The sequence below is a fragment of the Neomonachus schauinslandi genome, chromosome 15, assembly GCF_002201575.2.
Source record: "Neomonachus schauinslandi chromosome 15, ASM220157v2, whole genome shotgun sequence".
NCBI lineage: Eukaryota > Metazoa > Chordata > Mammalia > Carnivora > Phocidae > Neomonachus > Neomonachus schauinslandi.
This window is the reverse complement of record NC_058417.1, coordinates 37,275,110-37,298,827: the sequence shown is the minus strand read 5'-3', so window position 1 is coordinate 37,298,827 and position 23,718 is coordinate 37,275,110. Positions and strand designations below refer to the sequence as shown.

Sequence of the window (23,718 nt, the reverse complement as noted above, 5' to 3'; positions counted from 1 at the left end):
GGCCGCTCCACGGTGCCCGGCCGGCGGCGTCCTCGGCCCCCCGGCTGGCAGGCGGGCCCCGGGGGTCCCCGCCCGCCCCCCGGAGCCGCGGGCCCGGGACCCAGGGGCCCCGAGGGGACGGACGGCCCGCGCGGACGGCGGCAGGACGGCTGGAGCAGCGCCGCGCCTCCCGCGCCTCCCGCGCCTCCCGGCTGAAGGCGCCTGAGCCCGGACACGCCGGCGAGTCGCGCAGGGCAGACGCCTCCCCCTCCGGGGCGGCCCCTGTGCGCGGCCGCCCGGATCGCACACACTCACACACACCCACACACACACGCGGGAGGCACTATACAGCGCCCCCGCGCAGCCACACGCTGCACACCCCGTATACGGGCACGCACGTACACCCCCCCCCCCCCCCCCCCCCCACGAAAACTCACCCCGTGCCCCCGCCCCCACACGTTGTACTCTACGGCACACACGCGCATCCAGCTTCACGTGCCCGAGAAACACATTCACTCGGGCACACATGTTCCTCGCGGATGCACACATGTAAACACACACCCTACCCACCCTGCACAGGCCCACACCACACACACACACATCTATACACCCAAAACTCTCCCATGCACACACACACACACTCACACTCACTCTCCCTCTGCCCCCAGACCCCACATAAACACACTGTTCCCCCTCACAAATACACTGTGTGTAGACACCTTTCCATATGCATACATACTTTGGACACCCTCCCATGCATCTATGCTCCACACACCCCACAGAGACACTTTTGCAAGCATACCCACTGCGTCCCTAAAAGCACACCAGATACACTGTGTAAGGGACTTGCACACTGTGCAAGGGATACACTAGGTATCCACCCATACACTCCCCACATACCCAACAGAGACGCCCCACAAAGGCAGCTAGATGACATGCACACACTGCCCAGAGACACACATTCCATGCATAGATGCTGTACTCCCTCAGCTCACACACACACACACACACACACACACACACACACACACACACGGCCCAGCACTGAGAGCAGACTATCATAACACCCCCCCACCAGAGTTATGATATCCCCTAATGCTGCAGGTGGAGGCCCCACCACCTCTGGTAGGGAATTGTGACCAACCCTCTTCCCCAGGACCCCCTGCCCATTTGTTCCACCCAGAGGGGCCACGACCAAGCTGACAATGGACTCCAAGCTGGCCACCCCCGCACCCCAGCTTGTGAGTCAGACAGGAAGCCCATGTAGATGGCAGACCCTGCCTGCCTCCCCTTCCTGGCTCTCTCTTCCCAGGCCCCTTCCCGGGTGGGGCCGGCAGAGGCCTTGGCTAGTGGGCGTGTATTCGCCACCACCATTTCTGTCTCATTTGACCGTTCACAGCGTGTTTTCGGCACAGCCACTCACTGTGGCCCAGGGCCCCTGCCGTGACCCAATATTCAGGGAAGGCAGTGGAGGCCCAAGAGCAGTCCACTTGTCATGGCAGCATGGAACTCCAAGCCCAGAGCCCCTCACTCCAACTTTGGATCTTTTACCCAAATTCTAGCCCGCAGCCAGGGAAGGGAGGCTGCAGTGGGGGAGCAACTCCAGCCCAACCCTGATCCCAAATCTAGGAATTCAGGGAGGAAGAGCCATAGGGCTGGGCCCTTGAGGGGCAGCCACCAGAAGGGAGAAGCCTGAAGAAGGGGTACCTCCCCCTGCCCGCCCCCATCCCATCACCTGCGTCCTCTGCAAGGACAGCCACGGTGGTGGGTCATGGTGCATCATTGGGTGGGAGGCAGTAGGGGAGGGAGATGGAGGGGCAGGAGGGGAGAGGGGCCGGGGCAGAGGGAGGAGAACTAGAGGACTACAGGGCTGGGCAGGAGTGAGGGAGGGAGAAGGAAGGGAGGAGGAAGGGTGAGGGTGAGGCAGGCGAGTGGGGGCCAGGGAGCGGTTTTGTTCTCCTGTTTCCTGTTTGCCGCTTGCTGGGCCCCCAGTGCAGGAGCTGGACCCCCACCCCCACCCTGGCGGAAGCCGGATGGGAAGAGCAAGGCTGCCACCAGCGCTGAGTCAGGAGGGCTTAGGGGCAGAGTGGGAAAGAACCACAGTCAGGAGGAGCATTGAGCTGGCAGCTCCATTTGCACCCTCCCCCACCCCTCCATCACTAGAAAACCAAGGATTCTGGGTCAGGCCCACTTCTGCCCTTGCCTGCCCTGTGCCTCCCTATCCGGCCCCCACCAAGGTCAGGCCTTCAGAGACCAGCTGGGAGCCCCACCAAGCTGTCCTCGGCTCTGTCAGACTCTGCGGCCCCGAGCAGAGTGCAAGAGCCACAGGAAGGTCCTCCTTCAGAGTCTGGCCTGCTCTCCCAGTAAGCAGCCAGAAAGTCCTTCCAGCTGCCTGACTTCCTTTCCTCTTGCTGCAAGCCCAGTCCCTGGTTCTGAGGAAACAGAGTGACTCTCCCCACCCCCACCCCCCACCCCCCGGGCCCCACAGAGCCTCTCACGGCCAACAGGTGCTGCTGTGGGTCTGGATCAAGAATCCACTTCCCTCGAAACTGCTGAGGTTTCTGAGGGCTACAGGGAGGGGCGAGGCAGAGAAGCAGCACGGGGTTCCTGTGTTCAGAGACCTAGGAAATGATAAACCATATATGATATCCACTTCCTGCCCTCTAATCTGGCTGGACAGCAAGGGGATACCAGTCTCTTCCAACCCAAACGTGCACTTTCCCCACCCCACCCCTTCTGCCCAGCTGCCTCGACAGGGATGTCAGGAGGGGGGTGCACACAGTAGGGCCTGGAAGGTTGTACAGAGTTTGAATAGATGATTCTACAGGCCTGGGGAGCCTCTCAGCCCCCTCCCCCATTTCCTCTGGGAAAGGAATGTGGGGTGGGTCCCAGAGGGTGGGGGGGATGGGGCCCAGGGCTGGGAAATACCAGGCGTTGCTGAGATTCTATTCCAAGCCTTCCTGCCTGGTGTGAGTCCTCCTCCCCGGCACCCTCCCCAGCTTCCTCCCCCCAAATCAGGAATTACCCCGCTGAGCAGTCCCTCCCATCATCCTCTAGTTTGACCAGCTTGCAAAATCCATTCAACTTTATCTTGCTGAGGGTCCCTGGGACAGGGCTTGGGGGCTGCACCTCCAAGGGGAGGGCATCCAGTCTTCATCTCTCCAAATTAGATAATGATTCTCTAGTGTTTGAAAGCACTTTCACTGGATTTCATGTGGCATTTACCCTAAGAATTGGCTATCCAGGGATTGTGTTACACCCATTCTTCAGATGCAGAAACTGAGGCTCAAAGAAGGTAAGTAGCCTGGCTCAAGATGTCACTTTTACTAAGCTGAACCCCGATCCCAGACTAACTCAGATCTATTTCTATTACCCTCTTGTTTATCCATTCAACAACCACCTCTTGAATGCCTGTGGTGGGCCAGGAGCCAGCCAAGGGCTGGGACACCTTGGAGAGTAAGTACACACCTTGACCTCAGGGTGCTTACAGTTCTACTAGCATCCCAGCTTCTGAACCCTTTAGGAGCCCCCAAGTTCCAGATCCAGGCCTGAGCCAGCTGTCTCCATCCCCACCAAGGGAGACCCCCACATACCAAGGGAGCCCCTATGTCAGGGCCGCATCTCTCTATGAGGGGACAGTTTGCTTGAGGGCAGGGTCAGGGGCCTTCCAGGTTAGACCTCCAAAAAGACGGTGGCCTGGGCTATAGAAGCAGAAGACTGCAGGGCCAGCCTGACAAGCGGGAACCGGGAAAGAGGAGGAGAGCATCCTGGGGCCCAAGGGTCAAGGCATATAAGAAGAAGAGAAGCAGGGGCGCCTGGGTGGCTCAGTCGGTTAGGCGTCTGACTCTTGATCTCAGCTCGGGTCTTGATCTCAGAGTCGTAGGTTCAGGCCCTGTGATGGGCTCCACATTGGGCATGGAGTCTACTCACAGAAAAAAAAAAAGAAGAAGAAGAAGAAAAGGGAGAGAGAGAAGCACACCACTAAAGGCCTATGGTTCAGGAAGTGAGAGAGAGGGCTCAGGGTCAATTTGCCTGCTTTTCCTTTCTCTGGCTCACTTAGTGCCTCCTCCCAGAATGTAGATCCCCAAACCATAGGACAAACAATGCCCCCACCCGGAGAGAATCATCCCACATTTATGACTCTCTGACAGGTCCCATATATTCACCACTATAACCACCCCACAATCTCATACGCAGACAGAGCAAATCTACCACCAGTCCCCGTCCATCCCAGGCATGCAGGCAATGTGATACCCAAGGCATGCTCGCCCAGCCCACGCCTGGGCCTCTGACCCCTGCCCCAGTCTCCCCGCTCAAGTGCAGCCTCCCCTGGTCCTCCTCCACCCCTTTGCCCCATTCAGATGCCTGGTTCCCAACACCACTTGTGTGCAGTCCTGGCATGCCCTAACAGGCCAAGCTGATGAGCCGGCCCAGCAAGCCTGCATCTCCAACAAGCTCAGTGTGCCATAACCCTGCGTCACTGGGAGCCTGGGGACTCCACTTAGTCTGGCCTATGGGGCAGAGGGTGGTCCAAAGAGTCTCTCCAGACCCCAAGTTCTCCCCATCCAGAGCCAGGCTTGCCCTGAGCCCTGAGTTGGGGTGTTTGTGACATCCTCCTCTCCCACCCTCACACTGGGCCAGAGCCGAGGAAGGCTGGAGGAGGAAAGGGGGGAGGGGGCACCTGCCCTCCCAGGAGTCCCGCTGCCACCTCAAGGAGGGATCGACACAATCCCAGCAGCCAGAATCCCCTGGTTATTCCAGAGGCAGCATGGCTCAGGGGCTAGCCTATGGGCTCCGGAGTCCTCTGGAGTCCTCGACCCCTGGGTCCAAGTTCAATCTCTACCACTTCCTGGCTGTGAGACCTTGGGCAAGTTATTTCACTTCTTTGAGCCTCTGAGCCTCATCAATAAAATGGGAATGACACTCATTTCCCCCTCATAGGTTGTTGGGAAAACTAAGTAATTTAAAGAAAGTCCTTAGCACAGGTCCTGAGCACATAGTAGGGGTTCAAGAAATGCAAGCTGGTTCGGGCTGGGTTTTTTTCCTTTAAAACATTTTTTTATTGAGGTATAATTGACACATATATTAGTTGCAGGTGTGCAATCTAATGATTCACTATTTGTATATGTTGCGAAACGATCACCACAATATGTCTACTTAACATCCATCACCACAAGTAGTTACAGAAGTTTCTTTCTTGTGATAAGAACTTTTAAGATCTTACTCTCTTAGCAACTTTCAAATATGCAATTCTGTATTATTAACTATAGTCATCATGCCCTACATTACATCCCCATGACTTATTTATTTTATAACTGGAAGTTTGTACCTTTCTCTTTAAAGATTTTATTTGTTTGTTTGTTTGTTTGTTTGTTTTTGAGAGAAAGAGCACGAGCGGAGGTGGGAGAGGCAGAGGGAGAAGCAGACTCCCCACTGAGCAGGGAGCCTGCTGCAGGGACTAGATCCCAGGACCCTGGGATCATGACCTGAGCCAAAGGCAGACGCTTAACTGACTCAACCACCTAGGTGCCCCAAGTTTGTACCTTTGGACTCCCTTCACCCATTTTGCCCGCCCCAAGCCCCTGCCTCTGGCAACCCCAAATTGTTTTCTGTACCTTTGAGCTTGGTTTTTGTTATTGTCCTTGTTTTCAGGTTCCACATATAAGTGAGACCATACAGTTTGTGTCTCTCTCTGTTTGACTTCGCTTAGCATGATACCCTCCAGCACAATGCAAGCTGTTTTTTTTTTTAAAGATTTTATTTATTTATTTGACAGAGAGAGACAGTGAGAGAGGGAACACAAGCAGGCAGAGTGGGAGAGGGAGAAGCAGGCTCCCCGCTGAGCAGAGAGCCCGATGCGGGGCTGGATCCCAGGACCCTGTGATCATGACCCGAGCCGAAGGCAGACGCTCAACGACTGAGCCACCCAGGTGCCCCAATGCAAGCTGTTTTGATTGTCTTCTGGTTATTCACACTCTCTCACACCCAGCCGCACTCACAGTCAGACATGCAGACAACTCAGCCACGTGTACACAAGGACCCAGTGACACGCGTGCACACTCAAGGAGGTCTGCACAGAATCCATTCACATGGGCATCACCACCTCCTCCCACTGCCAGCCCCTGACAGGCTCCCACATGCCCCAATCCGCCCCCCGCCCAGGCAGGGAGGTGTCATCAGAAGGCCCCACTGCCATAACAGAACTTTGGCCCTTTGGGAGCGGGGAAGGAGGAAACGTGAGACCCCAGTAGGCAAGGGACACGGCGAGGGTGCCAGGCTGGCAGGCCCTCTGCCCAGCAGGAGAGCCAGTCCCCTCCTCAGGGATAGCGGAGAGAGGGGAGACTAAAGAGCATCTTTCCTTATGGTGGGAAATGAGCACTTGCAGAAAAGGGTAAGTCTCGAGCCAGCCACAAAGTAAACAGTAGGGCCATTGCCCGGGCAACCACAGGCTGGCGTGGGACGGGGCCCACCACAAGCTCTTTCCACCCCCTGATTTACTCCACTCAGCGGCCCTTGACTGTCTCAGTGCATGCCCTCCATGTATCCACTCTGGTGTCTGGGCCCATCTGGGACTCCCCAGAGGTCATGGCCTGGGTCTTTCCCCTCAGATTGGAGACTGCTCAAGGGCATGGCCTGAGTCTCCCTCATTAGCCTAAGAGCTTCCTAAGGACAACTTTTCAGAAGTGGATTTGTACTACAAGAATGCTTTGTATACCGTAGGCTCTCAAAAATTATTTGTTCATGGGGAGGATGTGGAGAAATTGGAACCTGTAGGCTTTGCTGGTGGAATGCAAAATGGCACCGTTGCTGTGGAAAACAGTATGGCAGTTCCTCCTAAAGTTACACAGAATTACCATATGATCCAGCAATTCTGGCTACGTCTCCAAAAGAAGTGAAATCAGGGACTCAAAGCAGTGTGTGCACACCCACATTCGTGATTGCTTATTCGCAATAGCCAAAAGGTGGAAACAACCTGACCGTCCATTGATGCATGAATGGATAAACAAAAAATTGTGGTATATCCATACAATAGAATTTATTTGTTCCCAAAAAGGAAGGAAATTACAACATGGATGAACCTTGAAGACGTTATGCTTAGTGAAATAGGTGGGAACAAAAGGACAGACGTTACATGATTCTGCTTATATGAGCCACCCAGATTCACAGAGACAGAAAATAGAATGTTGGCTGCCAAAAGGAAAGGGGGAAGTCTGTGACTGTTTCATGGGCACAGAGTTTTAGTTTCAGAAGACGACAAGGTTCTAGAGATGGATGGTGGTGAGGGCGATGGTTGCACAACAATGGGAATGTATTTAATGTCACTGAACTATCCACTGAAAATGGTAAATTTCATAGTATATGTGTTTTACCACAATAAAAAAAAATGGCAAAGTCATATTCAAATTCACATTTGAAGAGCATTGTTGAAAGAAGATGGAATACATGAACGGGTCTCCCAGTGGGGCCTAGGAGCAGGCCCTGCCCGCAGAGTTTACCCAGGATAGCTGGGCACCTCCTGTCTGGAGGACATTTCCCTCCCACCCCTCTCCATTATCCCTATTGTCATCTTTGGGGCTCTAGTCATCCCCGAATAGGAGGCGGTCTCAGGCTGCCAGGGGAGTCTGAACCTTGCACACAGTAAGTCCTTGGCATTGATGGACCGATGGATGCCCAAACTCCTGGGATGTCACATCACCCCAAGGCGTCAGAACCTTGGAAGTATTTCCCTAGCAAAAGCCCTGCTAATTGTGGTGTTCCCTCCCCCTGAGGCCTCACTCCCTCAGCACACACGTCTGTTCCATGCCTACACATGCTTACACACCACCTGTAACACATACACACACAAGGGTGTGCACGCAGAGGTAAGTCCCTGTTCTCAAATGCTTTCTCATGCACACACTCCAAGAAAAATATGCCTACACACTGAAGGGTGCACATTCTTGTCAGAGAGGCAAGCAGGTCCCATGTGCAGCAGAGCCCCCTGCTGGCCCAGGTCTGGCACACTTATCTTCCTCACAGCCCAGAGAAGGCAGGGTGCCCTCGTTCTCTCCACCCCACCTCTCCCCACTGCACTCTCCAGGCCCCTCAGCCCCCTACCATGCCCCGGGATCACCCCTCCCCATCTCCTACAGAAGAGCAGGGTTCCCTGCAGAAGGACAGAGTGACTGTGAGACCTTAGGGAGGGTCTCCTTTGGTCAAGGGGTACTGGAGAGAGGCCAGGGCCCCTTTTCAGACTAGATCATATTCAGGGCAGTCATTCACGAAGGCAGGAGAATACTTCCAATGACTCTGCTCCAAAATGATACCCATTCCCCTACTCCACACTGGACAGATCATTTCAGAAGAGACTAGAGGAGAGAGAACTCTGGGAGAGACTCTCCCTGTGGCCCCACACAACCCTCTCTGGAAGTTCTTCCTGTTGTCCGACCACCTGGGCAGAGACAACAGGTGCACCCACTGGTCTCTTTCCAGGGAGAGCTCAGTCCTAGTCAAGCTGAGACCACATCCCCTCCCAGGGCAGGTCTCGGCAGATCCCGAAAGTCTCCCCCAGGGTACTTGGGGCTCCCGGCAGGGAGAGGCTCTCAGCCCCACCCCTGAAACCACCCACCCCCTCACCCCAGGCCCTGCCCAACCTGCCCAGGTCATCCCTTCACCCAGCCTATGAGCTGAACCTCTCTCTAATCCAGCCCATGATGCCCCAGAGGCAGCTGGAAGGGTGGAGGGATGGTGGCTCTGCAGGAACAAACAACCTCCCTTGGCTCCTGCCCACGAGGGAGCTGCGATGGTTTCTGAGCTGGGCTCTGTGGTCAGAAGACAGATGGCATCGCCTTTGCCCCAACCCCAGATCCTACCCCTCACCCGCTTGCCTGGCCCTGAATTTGGGACATGGTAACCGTCACAGCAGTAATTAAGTCACTGCACATGCATTCCCTCATTTAACAGCAGAGCAGCCTCTTGGGACAAGTGTGACACACACCCACTCACCACCCCGGCACCTTGGACTGCCCACCCTGTCTGGTACTAGGTAGGGAATGCTTGGTGCAGGGGCACCGAGGGTGGGAGACAGGAGGCTAGTGAGAGAGAGACTGCTGTCCTAGCATGAAGGCTGATATGGAGAGAGCATCACACTTGCCATTGGTACTGGCCCTCGCCCTTTTCTGGTTGTGTGACCTCCAGGTCCCTCGGGCTTTCTTACTTCTTCAGCTGCAAAATGAAGGTAGGGATAGCAGCCTGACAAAGTTACTGGGAAAGCATTCTGGGAACCAACAAATGGGAGGTTTTATGGCCTATAAAGCCCCATATCCCACCGATCAGAGGGACCCTGCTTCCCAAATGTCTCCTGAGTCTACCCACGTCACCACTTCACCACGTCCAACACTCTGTTCCAAGCTGCCACCACTCCTCTGGTCCAGACTCATTGTTTTAAAGTTGTGACCAAGAGGCCCTGGTGCCTCTGAGCTCCACGCCCACTACATCCCCTCCCTCTGTGTTCTGCTACCCTGGTCTACTTCCAGTTCCTTCAGGGACCACGCACCCTTCCAGCCCCAGGCCCTTTGCACATGCTGTTTCTGGAACGCTGTTCTCTCTTCCCCAGCTCCCTCCCTGCTTCACCAAACCACACCCTAATTAATTCCTATCCACCCTGTAGTTCTCAGCAAAAAAGCAACTTCCCCAGAGACACCTCCTCTGGACCCCAGACTGGGTCAGGTCCCTGTATACCATTTCACATCACTCTTGAGTTAGTGTGTATGTATTTATGAGTGTGCTCAGCACACTGTTTCTGAATGGGAAGGAATAAATGAGTCTCTCTTCAGAGAGAGTCCACATTGGCCAGAACCATGTCTCCAGGAGGAGTCTATCTTGGGCAGGGGCTGCTTCAGATATTTGGCCATTTTTTTGTACCCTTACCCCTTCCTCAGGGGGAACCGTCCAGAAAGTGGGTGTGTTGGAATAAGGGAGTAAGGGGTGGGGAGAAAAGGGAAACTGCTCCAATCCCCTTTTCAGTGTCCTCTGTCCCCCCCAGCCCAGCTGGCCAGGCCCTTGTCCATCCAGGCAGGACTGGCCCTCCACATCGACAGATCGCTCTCCCCCTTCTCCAGGTCTCAGCTTGACTGTTTCCGAAAAACTTCCCGACCACAAGCTAAAGAACTAGCCAGGGTCCCGCAGCTAGTGGCAGCTCTTACTCAAGCCCCGGTCTGTCTGCGTACAGAGCCCAGGCTCTTAGCCACCTCATTACACGCCTCATTACTACCAGTTTCTCCCTCGAGGCCAGGCCGAAAGACACGCCCCCTTTCTGGGCCTCAGTTTCCTCCTGTGGGCTGGGCCACCTCTAGATTTCTGGAAGACTGGCAGAGAGGTAGAAGGCGGGGGAGGAGGCAGGGAAAGGAGTGGGTGAGGAGGTAAGGGGAGAGGAGAAGGGAGGGAGCACCGCGGAGGGGCGGCAGCCTCAGGCCAGCCAGACGTGAGAAACGCCAAGTATGCGAACTACGCCAGCCCGAGCTATGAATAGTGCGGCCAGGCTGGCAGCCCAAGTCGGCCCATCCCGCCCCGCAGCCCCCAGCCCGCCCACGCCAGCCCTGCACCGGGGGCCAGAAACGCGGGGGGGGGCCTGGGAGGCGCGCTGGGGAGCCGAAGGGGCGCGGCGGGAGCCAGGGGGCGTGGTCATGCAAATAGCAATACAAATAGAGAGCAGCGCGCCTGTCTGATTGGCTGGTCTCGGCAGGTCCGGGAACCAGCGCCGAAGGGGCACTCCGCAGGAGGCGGTGCCCAGTCCCAGCGCCGAGCCTGGCCCCTGCTCACACCCGTTTCCACCCCGGCGGCTGGAGGTCCTTCGCGTCACCCTGTGGCTGATATCCCACTGATGCCGTGCGCCCAGTGGAGGCCTCTCACCCTCTTCCGTCAAGGCCCTGTAAGGCTCTGCCGCCTTAAGACACCGACCCTCCCACCCCAGCGCCAGGTCAGCCCCGCCCCCTTGGAGCTCACCTGTCTGACAGATGGCTGGCACTTGGGAAATTACAAGGGCCCCCAGGCCTGCCTCTGGACTCCCTTTGCTCATCAGTGAGGAAGCACACTGGCCTAGGGGCAGGAGACTCAGTCCCTCGTCTAGTCCTGCCCCTTGTGTGTCCCTAAACAAGCCAGTCAACCTCAGAGCCCAGCCCCTAGTCCCATTCTGGGACTACTGAGGTGTCACTGAGGGTGAGGAGTCAAAGAGACCTCAGATCATGTCCCAGCTCTGTGACCCCAGTCAAGTCTCTTCCCTCTCCAAGCCTCTGGGGCCCTTGAGAGGACTCAGTGTTGAGTGCTTGACACATAACGAGTTGTTGAACAAATCTGAGCTCAATAGTCCACAAAGGATTTTTTTTTAATTAATGAAACAATCCCTGATTTTATGAAGAGACAGGCATGCAACAAATAAAGAGGCTGTAAAGCATAGTGTCTAAACATTCCTAAACAGGGGCGCCTGGGTGGCTTAGTCAGTTGGGCATCTGCCTTCAGCTCAGGTCATGATCCTGGCATCCTGGGATCGAGCCCCGAGTTGGGCTCCCAGCTCAGTGGGGTGTCTGCTTCTCCCTCTCTCTCCCCCCGCTCATGTTCTCTCTCAGATAAATAAATAAAATCTTTAAAAAAGTAAATGTTAGTTGTTACCAATATTCCTATTATTATGTGGTTCTCACAATGCATACCAAGTGCTATGGAAATGTTTGTTCATCAGTCAACAATATTCAGTCAACAGATCCTGGTCTAGAAGCTAGAGATAAAGCAGTGAACAAGACTAAGTCCCTACCCTCGTGGGGCTTAAGATCTACTGCCCAGAGGAGGAAGTCCCCATATATTTGAGGAAATGGGGTGGGGGTGGGGGCTTACAGAGAAGGATATCCGAACTGGGCATTGAAAGGATGAATAGGAGTTTAAAAAACAGAGAAGGCAGGGAAGGCTTTATCAGACAAGGGGAAGAGATGGTATGACAAGTTTCTGGAAAAGGGAGGAGGGTGAGACATCCCACTCCTACCCTGTCCTCTCCATTCCTACCTCCAGTTTCAGCCCTCATCATCTCTCATTTGGTCAGCTGCCTCCACAGCCTGACACACTTCCACGGCTCCAAAGTATCTATGGGAGCAAGTCAAGTTCCTTAGTATGGCATGAGGGGTCTTCCATGATGCTGGAGGGGAGGGGTAGGATCTGGCCTTCACTGACCATGCCAATCTCATCTCTACTCTCAGTCTTGCATTCACTGATGCCACAAGAGGCCAGGCTATTTCACACCTCCTTGCCTTTGCTTATGCTGGATCCTTCTGTCTAGAATGCCATTCTTTCTCCTCCACAAGCGCCCCCACCCCTACCCCCACCCCAGACATCTTTCAAGGCCTGGTGAGCCTCACCTCCTCAGGGAAGTCTTCTTCCACTCAGAGCTGGAGCATCTTTAGAAGAGGCACTGGGCTTTGCCCATATGTATCGATGGATCCCTGGGTACCCATATACCACTCAAGAGCAAACCCAGATTCCAGGCAGACACAGGGAGAACCCTTGTGCACAGCAGAGTCATGGAGAAACAGAACATAATTGTGTTGTCAGCATCCACCACCAGATTATGTCTGCCCTCCCCTCTCCTTCACTATATCAACCTCTACTTGGATTTCAAGTCTCAGCTGGGGGCAAGGGTAAGGATCCACCTTCCCAGAGTAGGGTGGGTGTCCTCCAGGCTTTTTCTTGTCGAGGAATGTAGCAGTGATCACAAGACAGGCTTAGGATTCAGAAAGACACGGATTTAAATGCAGATGCTAGCTGACCTTCAGTGAAGTTGTCTACCCTCTCCGGTCTCAGTTCTAGTATCTGTAAATATACAACCACCACATGATGGCCCTTGAAAATGATCAAAAGGAGTTTCATAAAAGAATCTTCAACTTAAAGACAGGTTTGGAAATAGGAGATGAGAGAAAGGAGATTAATCTTATCACCAACTGGTTTTTTACTAACCCCTATGGCAATTCTACCCACCGACACTCTTTCCACTGTGAAACCCTTCTTCCCACCTTTGTGACCACATTCACACTCAGATGAAGTCACAGTGAAGACATTCCCTTGTGCCTGCTTCTGTCTGACTCCTCAGTTAGGCCAGGCCATGTTCACGTTAATAATTTTGGCAGGGGGTTAGCAAAGGATGTTCTGGCCTGGCAGACAGTATAGAGATAAATCTCAGAATCCGTGGTTATGAAATCTTAGTGAAACTTTTGGGTGGTAGGAAAAGCAGACATTGAACCCCTTGAGGGCAGGGCTGTGTCATACTCATCCAGATCCCAAGACCCACAGAGAGAGCTGGGAACACAGAACACATAGGAAATGGTCAACAGATGAACGAAGGCGGGTTTGCATTAAGATCTGGTTTGCATTAAGATCTGGCTGCTGCCTGATTTTCCAACTCCTGGAGTCAAGTCCCCCCCCTCCCCCCCCCCCCCCCCCGTAATTAGGAAGTGGAGGGACACTCTATGTGTATGCCAGGCCTGGGAATGTCCTCACTGTCCCGGGCCACACCCAGGCTCTCAGATAACATTTCAGCTAGCACGGTGGGGACCTAAGCATCTGGGAGCCACTGGAAGAGGAAAGGGTCCCAGTGGGGAAGGAAGGGGGGCTATTTTTTCGTCCCAACAGCAGTCTCAGCCTTGTTGCTTGGCCCCCATTTCCTGCCTCCCACTCCCCTCTTGCAGACATCCCACCACCTCCTGGGCTCTAGGTTCAATCTCAGCTGCCCCCTCACCCCCACCAGAAGCTTCAGGGCAGAGGGAGGGCACGGTGCCAAGGATTCATTAGAGTTAATGAAGGCTCAGCTCTGCAGATGCTAGTGCAAGATACAGGAGAGTATCAGAACCGCCCAAGGCCCCCCATCAGGGCCTGGAGTGCTCAGCTCCCTCCTCCCCCTCTTTTGGGGAGGAAGCAGAGGCCACACCCTCAGAAGAGGAAAGGGAGATTTAGAAGGATCTTCTCAAGTACATAGAGTGCCATGATGCCGAGAGGTCAGGGCGTGGGGCCATGAACTAGAAAAGAGCCTCAGGGTGGGGTAGGGTTCTCACCTTGGGCTGTCAAGATGCTACTATCCACTGCTTGGTCCAAAAAAATCCCACCACCAACAACCCGCTCCTTCCTCTGCCTCCTTTCATGGAATTACAGCAGAGCAGAGCTGAAGAGACTCTGAGAACTTCTCCACTACCCTGGGATTACATATAACTCAGCTGCCTGAACTCCCTTCCCACCTGGCTTCCATCCTCCATCCTCCATCTTCCTCCCACTTCGGCCTGTCCCTTCCCCTCTGCCTCTGCACTTTGCCTTGGCCTTTCTCTAGGCCTCAGCTCCCCCATGAGTCAAATGTGGAGGCAGGGGCTGGGGCAGGGCGCGGTGCCCCCAATATCCCTCCAGTTGAAATTTTCAAAGATGCCCCCTCTCTGGTTGGCTCCCCTCTCCCTCCCTCCCTTTCTCTTGGAGAACAATACAGAGTTTCCTCCACACTGAGAATGAAGGAAACTGTGGTGGAAGGTGGGGGTCCCACTCCAGCCTTTTGGGGGGTTCTCAGGAGCAGGAAAAGCTCCAATAGGCCAGACCGCCACTGTCCCTCCTACTAGGGGCTCTAAGTCCTGTGCCGGCACCAGATTCTCTCCAAGGAGTGTTCTCATGCTCCCTGAGGAAGTTAAAAAGGAAGACACAGCTGTGGACTTAGGAGCCCAGAATCAGACAGAAATCAATCTGAAGACTGATAGAAACCAGGCACAGGGCCGAAGTGAACTCTGCCCTTCCCTATATTAACCCACACTTGGGGGCCAAGCCCCTGGAGTGGTTGTCCTCCTAAATGGCTCCCACATGTCCCCCCCGCCTGGCCACATTCCTCCAGCCCACACCCCTTCTGCCAGGCTGCCTTCACAAAGAGGCTGGCACTGGGTCCGTTTCCATCCTTGGCTTGTGGGTCTCAGTCATCCCTAGGCCCCACCCTGAGTTTGCCTCTCCTCCCAGGGATTCAGGCTGAGCTTTGAAAGGGTCACTTCAAAGAGGACCTGGCTGCTGAGGGCCCAGCCAGACCCAGGGACGGCTCCTCCTCGGCCAGATTCCCGGAGGCTGGGGACAAAGGCCCCACTGTTCCCCCGACCCCCAGACGCCCCCAAATGCACTGGGCATAAGAAGTCTTTCTTTCCCCAGTTCCGCTCTTTACAGGCCACAGCTCTGCCACTGGGAGTAGCCCTGGCTCCTCCTTCAGGAGAGGCTGGGGCTCTGCCCCCTCTCCCTGGTACCCTGCAGCAGGAACCAGGTCTCACCTGCTCCCCTAACTTCCTACCACACGGTGCTGATCCCAAAGCAGAGCCCTTAAAGTTTCTGTTTCAACCCTTCACCCAATGCCTGAATTCTTTCTAGTCCAGCTTGTGCCTGCTCACCTCCACTGATAGGAGCCTCATCACCTCCAGGGGCAGCTCATTTGCTCTGACTTCTCCTTATTGCGCCAAAAGGATGTCATTCTCCTTTGCATCCATTGATTCTCATCTGTTTAACAATTGTTGCTACTAATGGTTGAGATTACCAAATGTCAGTCCCTCTACCTATATCATCTCATTTAATCCTCTCAGCGATTTTGAGGGATTATTTCAGGGATAAGAAAATGGAGGCTAAAAACAAAGAACCCAGTCGCCAGGGCCACATCACATAGTGAGTAAGGGATAGAGCTGAAATTTGAACCTCAGCCAGCTGAAGGCAGGGCCCAACCAACCTGCCCCCCAGCGTGCCAAGGGGCCACACCAGGCCCAGGCCTCTTGCCTGCCATGGTTGCCTGTATATTAGAAGGACATCTCCACACTGAGTCTTCTTTTTTCTTAGCCAGCTCCCTGCCAGGCTTTGTCAGCAGATGAAGTGTGACCTAACCATGCAGATGACTGATGTGATTTCAGACCAGCAAATGGGGGGCAGAGGGGTAGTCAGAGGGAAAGAGGTCCCCTGCCCAGGGACACATGGGTTTCAGGAGGTTGGAGGAGATGACCCTGGGCCTAAGGTTTAGGACTGGAGGTAGCTGGAAATTCAACCACTTCCCATGGAGGAAAGGTGCATGGGCGGCCATGACAAGCCCTGCCTTAAACCAGACACTCTGTCTACCCTCCAACTCGAAAGGGGCAGAATATTCTGCCAAGGTGATGCATTGGGCTGAAGATCTCAGGGCCAGAGAGATGAAAAAGGAACAGGACTCGTTAATCCTGCCTGTAGTCTTTTCCCATGTGCCCATTGCTCAGCCCCATCCCCTTAGAATTCTGGGGGAAGAAGGAGGGAGTGAGAGGGGCCCCAGCAGCCCCTGTTAAACCTTCGAAGGCAGTCATGACAGGGTGTGAGCTTTCCTTTCCTCTCTGGGTTTAGATCAGGCACTCCTGGCACACAGATAACACAGTAGTGCACCTCTAGGCTGCCTTCCCAAGACTCCAACTCCAGCTACTTCCAAAGGGTTAGATTACAGCCTTCTGTGGTTTCTCCATATTCTGTCAACCAGTCAGTCAACAAACATTCTCTGAGTACTGGCTGTGGGCCTGGCCCTGTGGACACCAAGACAAACACCACAGCTTTACGGCTGCTTGGAATGAGGTTAAGAGCACAGTCAACTCCTCAGCTCTGCCACTTACTACTAGCTGTGTGACCTTAGGAAGCCACAGAATCTCTTTGGGTCAGTTTCTTCATCAGTGAAATGGGATAATGATAAGGTACTTTCCTACCTAGTGGTAACCACTATGGAAGTAGTTCCTATTATTACTTTCCTTGTCCTCAAATAACTCCAGGACGATGGAGGCAACTGATGTGGAGACCAGCTGTCACAATGCCAGGGGGAGAGCTGGGCATGGGGCACCCTGGGAGGCCAGAGGCAGGGCTGCTCCCCCTGGCCTCCACTTCACAAACATTTATAGAGAGCCGCCCTGTGCCAGGCGCTGTGCTGGTCACTGGGGACACAGAGATGAACGGGGCACATTGTCCACTCATCCCTGCTCCTCCCCTCTGTCCCAAGGCCCAATCCCAGAACCCTGCACTGAGGGTGGGGGGCGGCAGGGGTGGGGGGCACCATGACAGAACTGCATGGAGAAAAACAAGGCCTGGGAGCCTGGAAATCAGGACACCTGGGTTCATGTCCACCACTCACAGGCCACCTGACCTTGGGCACTGTCTAGCCTCAGTTTCCCCATTTTAGCATGAAGGAGTTGGACAAGATAACCCCTCTGGTCCTGACCCACTCTGACAGGTAACAAATAACCCCACTCCCACAGACCTTTAAACTCACCCCAGTGCGGTCCCTAGGCCATCTCAGCCTGCTGTCCCACTGAGGCAGGGGGGGAAGAGATACCCGCCTGGTACTGACTGGCACTGTCCTGCTAAAGAGCTGGCACAATTTCGCATGAAATGGGGGGGCCTGGATCTGAAGGCGGGTTGTTTGAAGGGGGTGGGGGTTGCTGGGGAAAGGCAGAGCCAGCTCCCACAGGCCCTATTCATGGCTGTCTCTGGGGAGGGAGAGAGAGCAGGATAATTAAAACTGGGCTTTGTCCAAATCCCTGACCAAGCCAATATCTCACCTTTGAACCCCTGCAGCCAACAGAGCAGGGCTGATGCCCCTTTGGAAGGAAAACACCAATGAACTGAGCCCCAGTCCAAGGGCTGTGGGCTAGCCTGAGGTGGGGTGCGGGTGTTGGGGGAGTCAATGAGCTGATTCCACACCCACCAACGTTGGATGGGCACCTAAGGCTTTGCCACCCTGAGGCCTCCAGTCCTCTGCCCTGTCCCAGCCTGACGACAAGCAACCAAGCTCCCATCCAGCGAGAGGTTAACCTTGTTCTTGAGCTGTGGCCTAGATGGACACAGATCCAGGGTGGGAGTGACGTGGGACCAGGGAAGGCCCAAGAAACAGGATGGCAGGGTGAGAGCATGGATTCTGCAGCCAGATCGCCACGTTCCTTCCCCAGCTCTGCCACTCGTTAGTGATGTGACTCTGGCCAAGCTATTAGCTCTCTAGGCCTCAGTGTCCTCAACTGTAAAATGGGGACAATAACGGTACCCACATCACAGTGGTGGTGTGAGGATTAAATGAAGTAATTTTTATAAACCCTGGCCCAGAGTCATTGCTACCTACGTCTTAACTATCAGGTGTTTTATTAAAGCAATTCCCGCCTCCTTAAAAACACATTTTTTTTTTCAGGCACTAATGTATGCACTTATTTGCATATATTTGTATCCCCTATGAATCTCATCAGATTCCTACACTTGGAATTCAGTGTCAAGGGATCTACCTAACCCACTGTCCTGGAGGAACCTTCCTTGTGGGATGTTCCAGGCCAGACTGGGATGCTGCAGCTCCGTAAGCCTCTCCCTACAAGTCCCCCTGCAGAGCTAACTGCAGTCCCTCACACTATAACTTAGTTCATTCTCCTTCTTTATCGTCTCTTTTAACCTTATATACCAGGTAGTCCTTCTGCAATGAAGGATGAAGTGACGCATGCCCCTGCCCACTCCAGCCCTGCCCTATTCTACAACCAGCATCATCCCTCATCCCCACTCCCATCCCTGGCAAAACTGCTGCACCCCTGGGGGACCAGAGGGGCCTCCTGCCTCTCTTCCCCATGGGCTCAGGGCAAGCCTGATGAGGGGGCAGAGAGGTCCCCATCCAGGCAGCCCAGCACGAGGCCTACTCCCTGCGTCCAGTCCCTCTCTGCTTGGGCTGGGATCCTTGTAAGCCTGCCCCATTGCCCATGGTGTACCAAAGCCACCTTCCTAACAGCACGCCCCTCCCAAAGTTTCACTTTATGCCAGGATCTCATCAGGGTACCCAGGTTCTAGCCCCAGCGCTCTCACTGTGTGGTCTCAGATCTGAATACCCACCCTGCCCGCTCACAGGGCTTTTGAGGTCCTGGAACCCAGCATCGAAGGTAAAAGGGATTTATTTATTGCTCTTATCATTCCCAAGGGGAAGGTCAGGCCTCAGCTTCTGGAAAAGGAGTTCCCAGCCACCTAAGGGTAGACCCAACCACCTTGCGAGCAAGTGGCCGAGGCTGGGGCTGGGGGCCTTTGAGTTGTTTGGAGGCGAAATGACTGGTTATGTAATGGAGATTCAAATCGCATGCCAATGAACACATCTCAGTGAGAGCAGCCACTCTGGGGAGTAAGGCTGTTGCCCTGGCATAGAGGCAGAACCACATGGAATCAAACCCCATCCACCCCCAGATGGGCCTGGAGTGGGGGTGGACATGGTAGGGGGGAGATGAAGTATGTGTTGTTGGGGGTGGGGGGTGAATCCATGGGGCTCAGGCTTAATGACCTCCACCCCCACCCCCTGTCCATCCTGAATTTCAAGTTTGTAATTAGGAAACACTTTGGCTGAAACGTGCAGGGAGAGTCCGGGAAGAGAGATGCAGGTTGAGAAAGAACTGAGCATACATCCAGCGTCTGAGAAACACACCAGTCTCAGAAAGAGTTTGCAAAGCACCAGACCCCAGCTCCATCATGGGATGGGGGGCGGGCAGGGGAGGCAGCTGAGGAAGAGCATCACTAAGTCCTCCAGCCTTGTCAGAAGAGGAAGAGGCCTCGGTCCAGACCTTGACCACAACCTGGACCCCAAGGGAACTTCTTTTCCAACCGGGGAAACGACTGTCCCCAGAGCGCCCAACGCTTCCACTTGGGAACTAGGGTGGTGCAGTGTTGGGGTACTCCAGCACTGGGCAACCGGGCTCGGAGGTAGGGGGTTGGCTCCAAAGGGGCCCGGAGGCCCTTACTGGCCCCTCCCCAGCTTCAGCAGCTGGCAGATGAAAGAACCCAAGCAAAGCAGCCCAGCGCTGAGTAATGCCCCTGGCACCCTGCGCCCAGACCCACCCACAGCCAGCCCGAGGGGGCGAAGGGGAGCGCAGCGGAGCCTTCGGGACCCGAGGTTCCCGGGCCTGTTTCTTTTCCCCAGGAGCCAGTGGAGCGGCAGACCCGCTCCCTGAAGCTCGTCGTGCGGTCCGGCCCGGCAGGGGGCGAGTGTGGCGCGGGGAGGGGGGTGTCCGGCCTCAGTGGCCAAGGACATCCCGCTCCGGGAACCCCCTCCCCCACTCCCTCTCCCTCCAGCTGTGCCGGGGCCTCGCCAACGGAAAACGAAAACTCGGGCAGAGGAAACGGCGGCAGGCGCCCCGCCTGAAAAACCCGGACAAAAGGCGCGGGCCTCCCGCCCCCGCTGCCCGGCCGCGGGGGGCCTGACACCGCCGCCCTGGTCCGTGCCCTCTGCCCAGGCAGCCCCGTACGCGTCCCGGCCCCCTGCCTGCCTTCCTCCATCCCGCCCCCCTGCCCAGGGCACCTCTCGCTCCGGCCCCCTCCCCGGCCCGCCACCAGCCCAAGTTCCCTGCAGCCGTGCCCGCGGTGTCCGCGCCGTGCGCCCCAGGCCGTGCCCGCCGAGCGGGGGCACCGCGACCCCGGCCCTGCGGCCAGCTACCCGGCAGCGCCTGGATCCGCCCCCCTCCCCTGGCCCAGCGCCCTCACCTGAGGGGGCCGGGGCTCCGGGCGGGGCGGGATCCCGACCAGGCAGAAGGCGACTCCATTCATCGGGCGGCAGCGGCGGCTCTGCGGCCAGGGCACTGCTGGGGGCGCGGGCAGGGACCCGGGAGGGGCGGGGCCGGAGGGGGCGGGGCCGAGCGCGGAGTGCCCCCCCCCCCCGGGGGGCCAGCCCCTTCGCTCCTCCCCCTGCGCTCCCGACGGGGCGCACCCGCCGCCTCTCCCCAGGGCAGCTGACTGGCAAAGGGGGTTCAGGCAGGGGTTAGAGCCGGCCGCGGAGCTACGGGGCAGTGAAGCCTGGGGAACAGAGGTGGTCTCAGGGAGACAATTTGGGCTGGCCTCCCGGGAACCGGCCCAAATAGGTGGTGATCCTGGCTGGCCGAGGAAAGAGGCCAAGGGCACCCAACCCAGAGCTAGCACAGGGAGAGGAAAGGGGGAAGGAAGAGAGAGGGAAGCAAGAGGAAACATAGCCAGACAGAGGTGGTCAGAAACAAAGACTGAGAGACACAGAAAGCATGACAGGGACAAGATACAGCGTAGAGAGCAGGAGAAGACAGTCAGAGACAAAGATAAAGAGACCCAGGATTGAAGAGAGGGAAAGACGGAAAAAGGCTTAGGGAGCCTTCTGTCCAGAGATTTATGGAGACAAGGACAGAGATGGTGATGCCCGTGGGAGTGGGGGCGGGAGGGAGCTTTCAGGGGCTCCAGCCCCTCTATCTAGGGTCTCCCTCCTAGGCCGAGTCTCAGTCCAGGACCCCAAGGAGGCAGAGGAGTGGAGGCTGGAAGAGAGAGGCTGGCAGGTGCCCCAGCCCTTCAGACCCCCAGCCAGCCAGCCTGGGGCTCAGGCCTCTGGACCAGCTCATAGATCTGCTCTGCAGGGGATAGCAGAGAGGGCAGAGATGGCCCCAGGCCTCCCACTCACAAGCTCCCCACAGCCTTCCTTTGGGGCTTCATGCCAGGGTGGGCCCAAAGAGCCACTGGGGTCCTGAGCCAGTTCTTCATTTCCCTGTCCCCAAGCAGGACCCCTCCAGGCCATCTCCTAATGATCCGGGAAGAGATAGTCCCACAGTCCTTCGTTTCTGACAGAAAGTTCTTTCTACTGTCTAACTGACATCCTTGTTACTTCCTGTATTTCCTACGGCCTATGCTTACCTCTTTTCCGTGCCTTCTTGCAGTTTTAACGGGCTCCTGTATTCCTCCACCCAGATTATGAAGAAAAGGTGGGAGAGGCCACAGATAGATAGGAATAGGATTGGGATAAGACAGGCAATGAAAGTGGAAGGCTGACTCTGCCCACTGGAATCACCCACCTCCTCTGGGCAAGGAGACCTCATAAAACCTGCCTACTTCACCACCATCACCAGCCCCAAGTCCCCCCCCCCCCCAGGACCAGGGACTCAGGTCCCAGAGCAGGTAAGAGTGGCCCAGACACCAACTAGGCCATCCCTACTCCTGTGAGCCTGAGGAAGGACATACTGACTTGGTTTTAAATCTTATGTTTTATTTAATTTCTTTGAAATTCCCTGGCAGTCCATGGAGAGGGAGGCTCTCACAGTGATGGAAGGGCACGTCATGACTCCTCGTCCTTCCCCACCTCTCTTCATCAAGGTCGCGAGTGCAGCTGGGCTTGTCCCCCTCTTCTGAGAAGTCCTTCCTGCCGTCTAACTGTAACCCATCATGCTGCCTGTATTGCCTTGCATGGTTTTCAACACGGTTCCTGTTTCTACCTCCCTCTGTCCCATAGCTCCAGTGGTCCAAGGCTTGCTGCCACCCTGGCTCAGGGGTCTCTCCTCTCAGGACAAACGGGCTGTCTCTGTAAGGGGGAAGCAGTGACACCTGGGATCCAAACTGAACTGCGGCTGCAGGGGAGGGGAGGAGGGTGGTGACCGCTGGGGTGCCCCTGGCTCACTTTTTCCAGAGCCTGATGCCCTCAGACACTGCGGGAGGCAGTGAGAGGAAATGAGCTCACGCCGGCCAGCAGATGAATTCCTCCCTCCACAATGCACTGCGCTCACCTCCCCCACCCTCTCCCACTTCCCAGAAAGTGCGCTCTTCCCCCACCCTGCTGCCCTTCCCACCTCTTCCTGCACCTTGACCTGCACCCCCATCCTGTCCTGGCCCTCCCCCATCAACCTTCTCCAGCCCCTCTTCCTCCCATCCTTTCCCTCAGGCTCCCTGGGTCTCACTCCCTGGTGCTACCACCCAACCCCAGATCCACTTCTATTCCTGGCACACTCTTTCTCTGGGGGTCCTGGAAGCAGAGCCCAACATGGGTGGAGGGGGTCCTTCACTAAGGACCCTCCTTATATGCCCCCTCTTTCTAAGCTCCTCCCCCAGCCCAGTCACCTTCCTCGGTTCACAAATGCTTTTTGGGAATCCTAATATATGAAGGGGTGGGGGACTGGAGGTTGCCCCTGGGGAAATGGGGATAAGACCTAGCTCCTTCCCTTGAGGAGTCCTAGTCTTACCAATCCTGACTCTATAGTGAGATCTCCGAAAAGGAACAATGGAAGGCCAGAGAAGCAGAGGAAAGCTTCCAGAATGAGGTGGCCTTGAGCTTTTAGGGGCTTCATGGGTGAGGTGCGGGGGGCGGGGAATGGGGGTTAAAAGCATTCCAGGGAAAAGGACTATCAATAGGCAAAGGCAGGAGAAAGCAGACTTTAGTGATATGGCTGGAGCCAAGCGGAGGGTAAGGAGGGTACAATGTAGGCAGGAAGCATGGAGGGATGAGGAAGGAAACGCGGGCGGGGATATGCCGATGGAGTGACTGGGCCTGAGGCACTTAGATTCTAGCCTGGCCAGGGGCAGGGATTTAGGCGGAGATGTGCCACATTGCAGGAAAGAAGGAGAGCAGCAAAGAGATGCGGATGGCGGGGGAGACACTGCACTAAGGCAGGGGCAAGAAACATCAAGGCCCCCCAGACCAACTGGCTGTTGCGGGAAGGAGACGGAAAAATCTGGAGTGTTCTCAGGGAGACGCGGCATGCCAGGCACTGTGAGTCCTTTGTATGTATTATTCCAATTCAGCCTTACATTATTCCAATTCAGCTTTGAAATAGATATTATAATCCTCATTTTATGGATAAGGAAACTGAGGCCCAGAGAGCTTGAGTATCTTACCCAAGTCCACCCAGACTTTGAATCCAGGCATTTGGGCTCTGGAGTCCACACACTTAACCCATAGGCCGTACTGCCAAGCGGAGTAGTGACGAGCAGCTTAAACTC

General features: G+C 55.6%; 1 protein-coding gene across 1 annotated transcript in view; it reads right to left on the bottom strand.

Annotated features, from left to right (window-relative positions):
• ARHGAP23 (Rho GTPase activating protein 23) overlaps positions 1 to 20,544 on the bottom strand; it is a 70,622-nt gene extending 50,078 nt beyond the window's left edge. Inside the window, exon 1 of the mRNA XM_044921830.1 lies at positions 20,482 to 20,544. Coding sequence (XP_044777765.1) covers positions 20,482 to 20,544 — 63 coding nt within the window. The remainder of the gene's footprint in view (positions 1 to 20,481) is intronic.
• Positions 20,545 to 23,718: the final 3,174 nt, after the last annotated feature.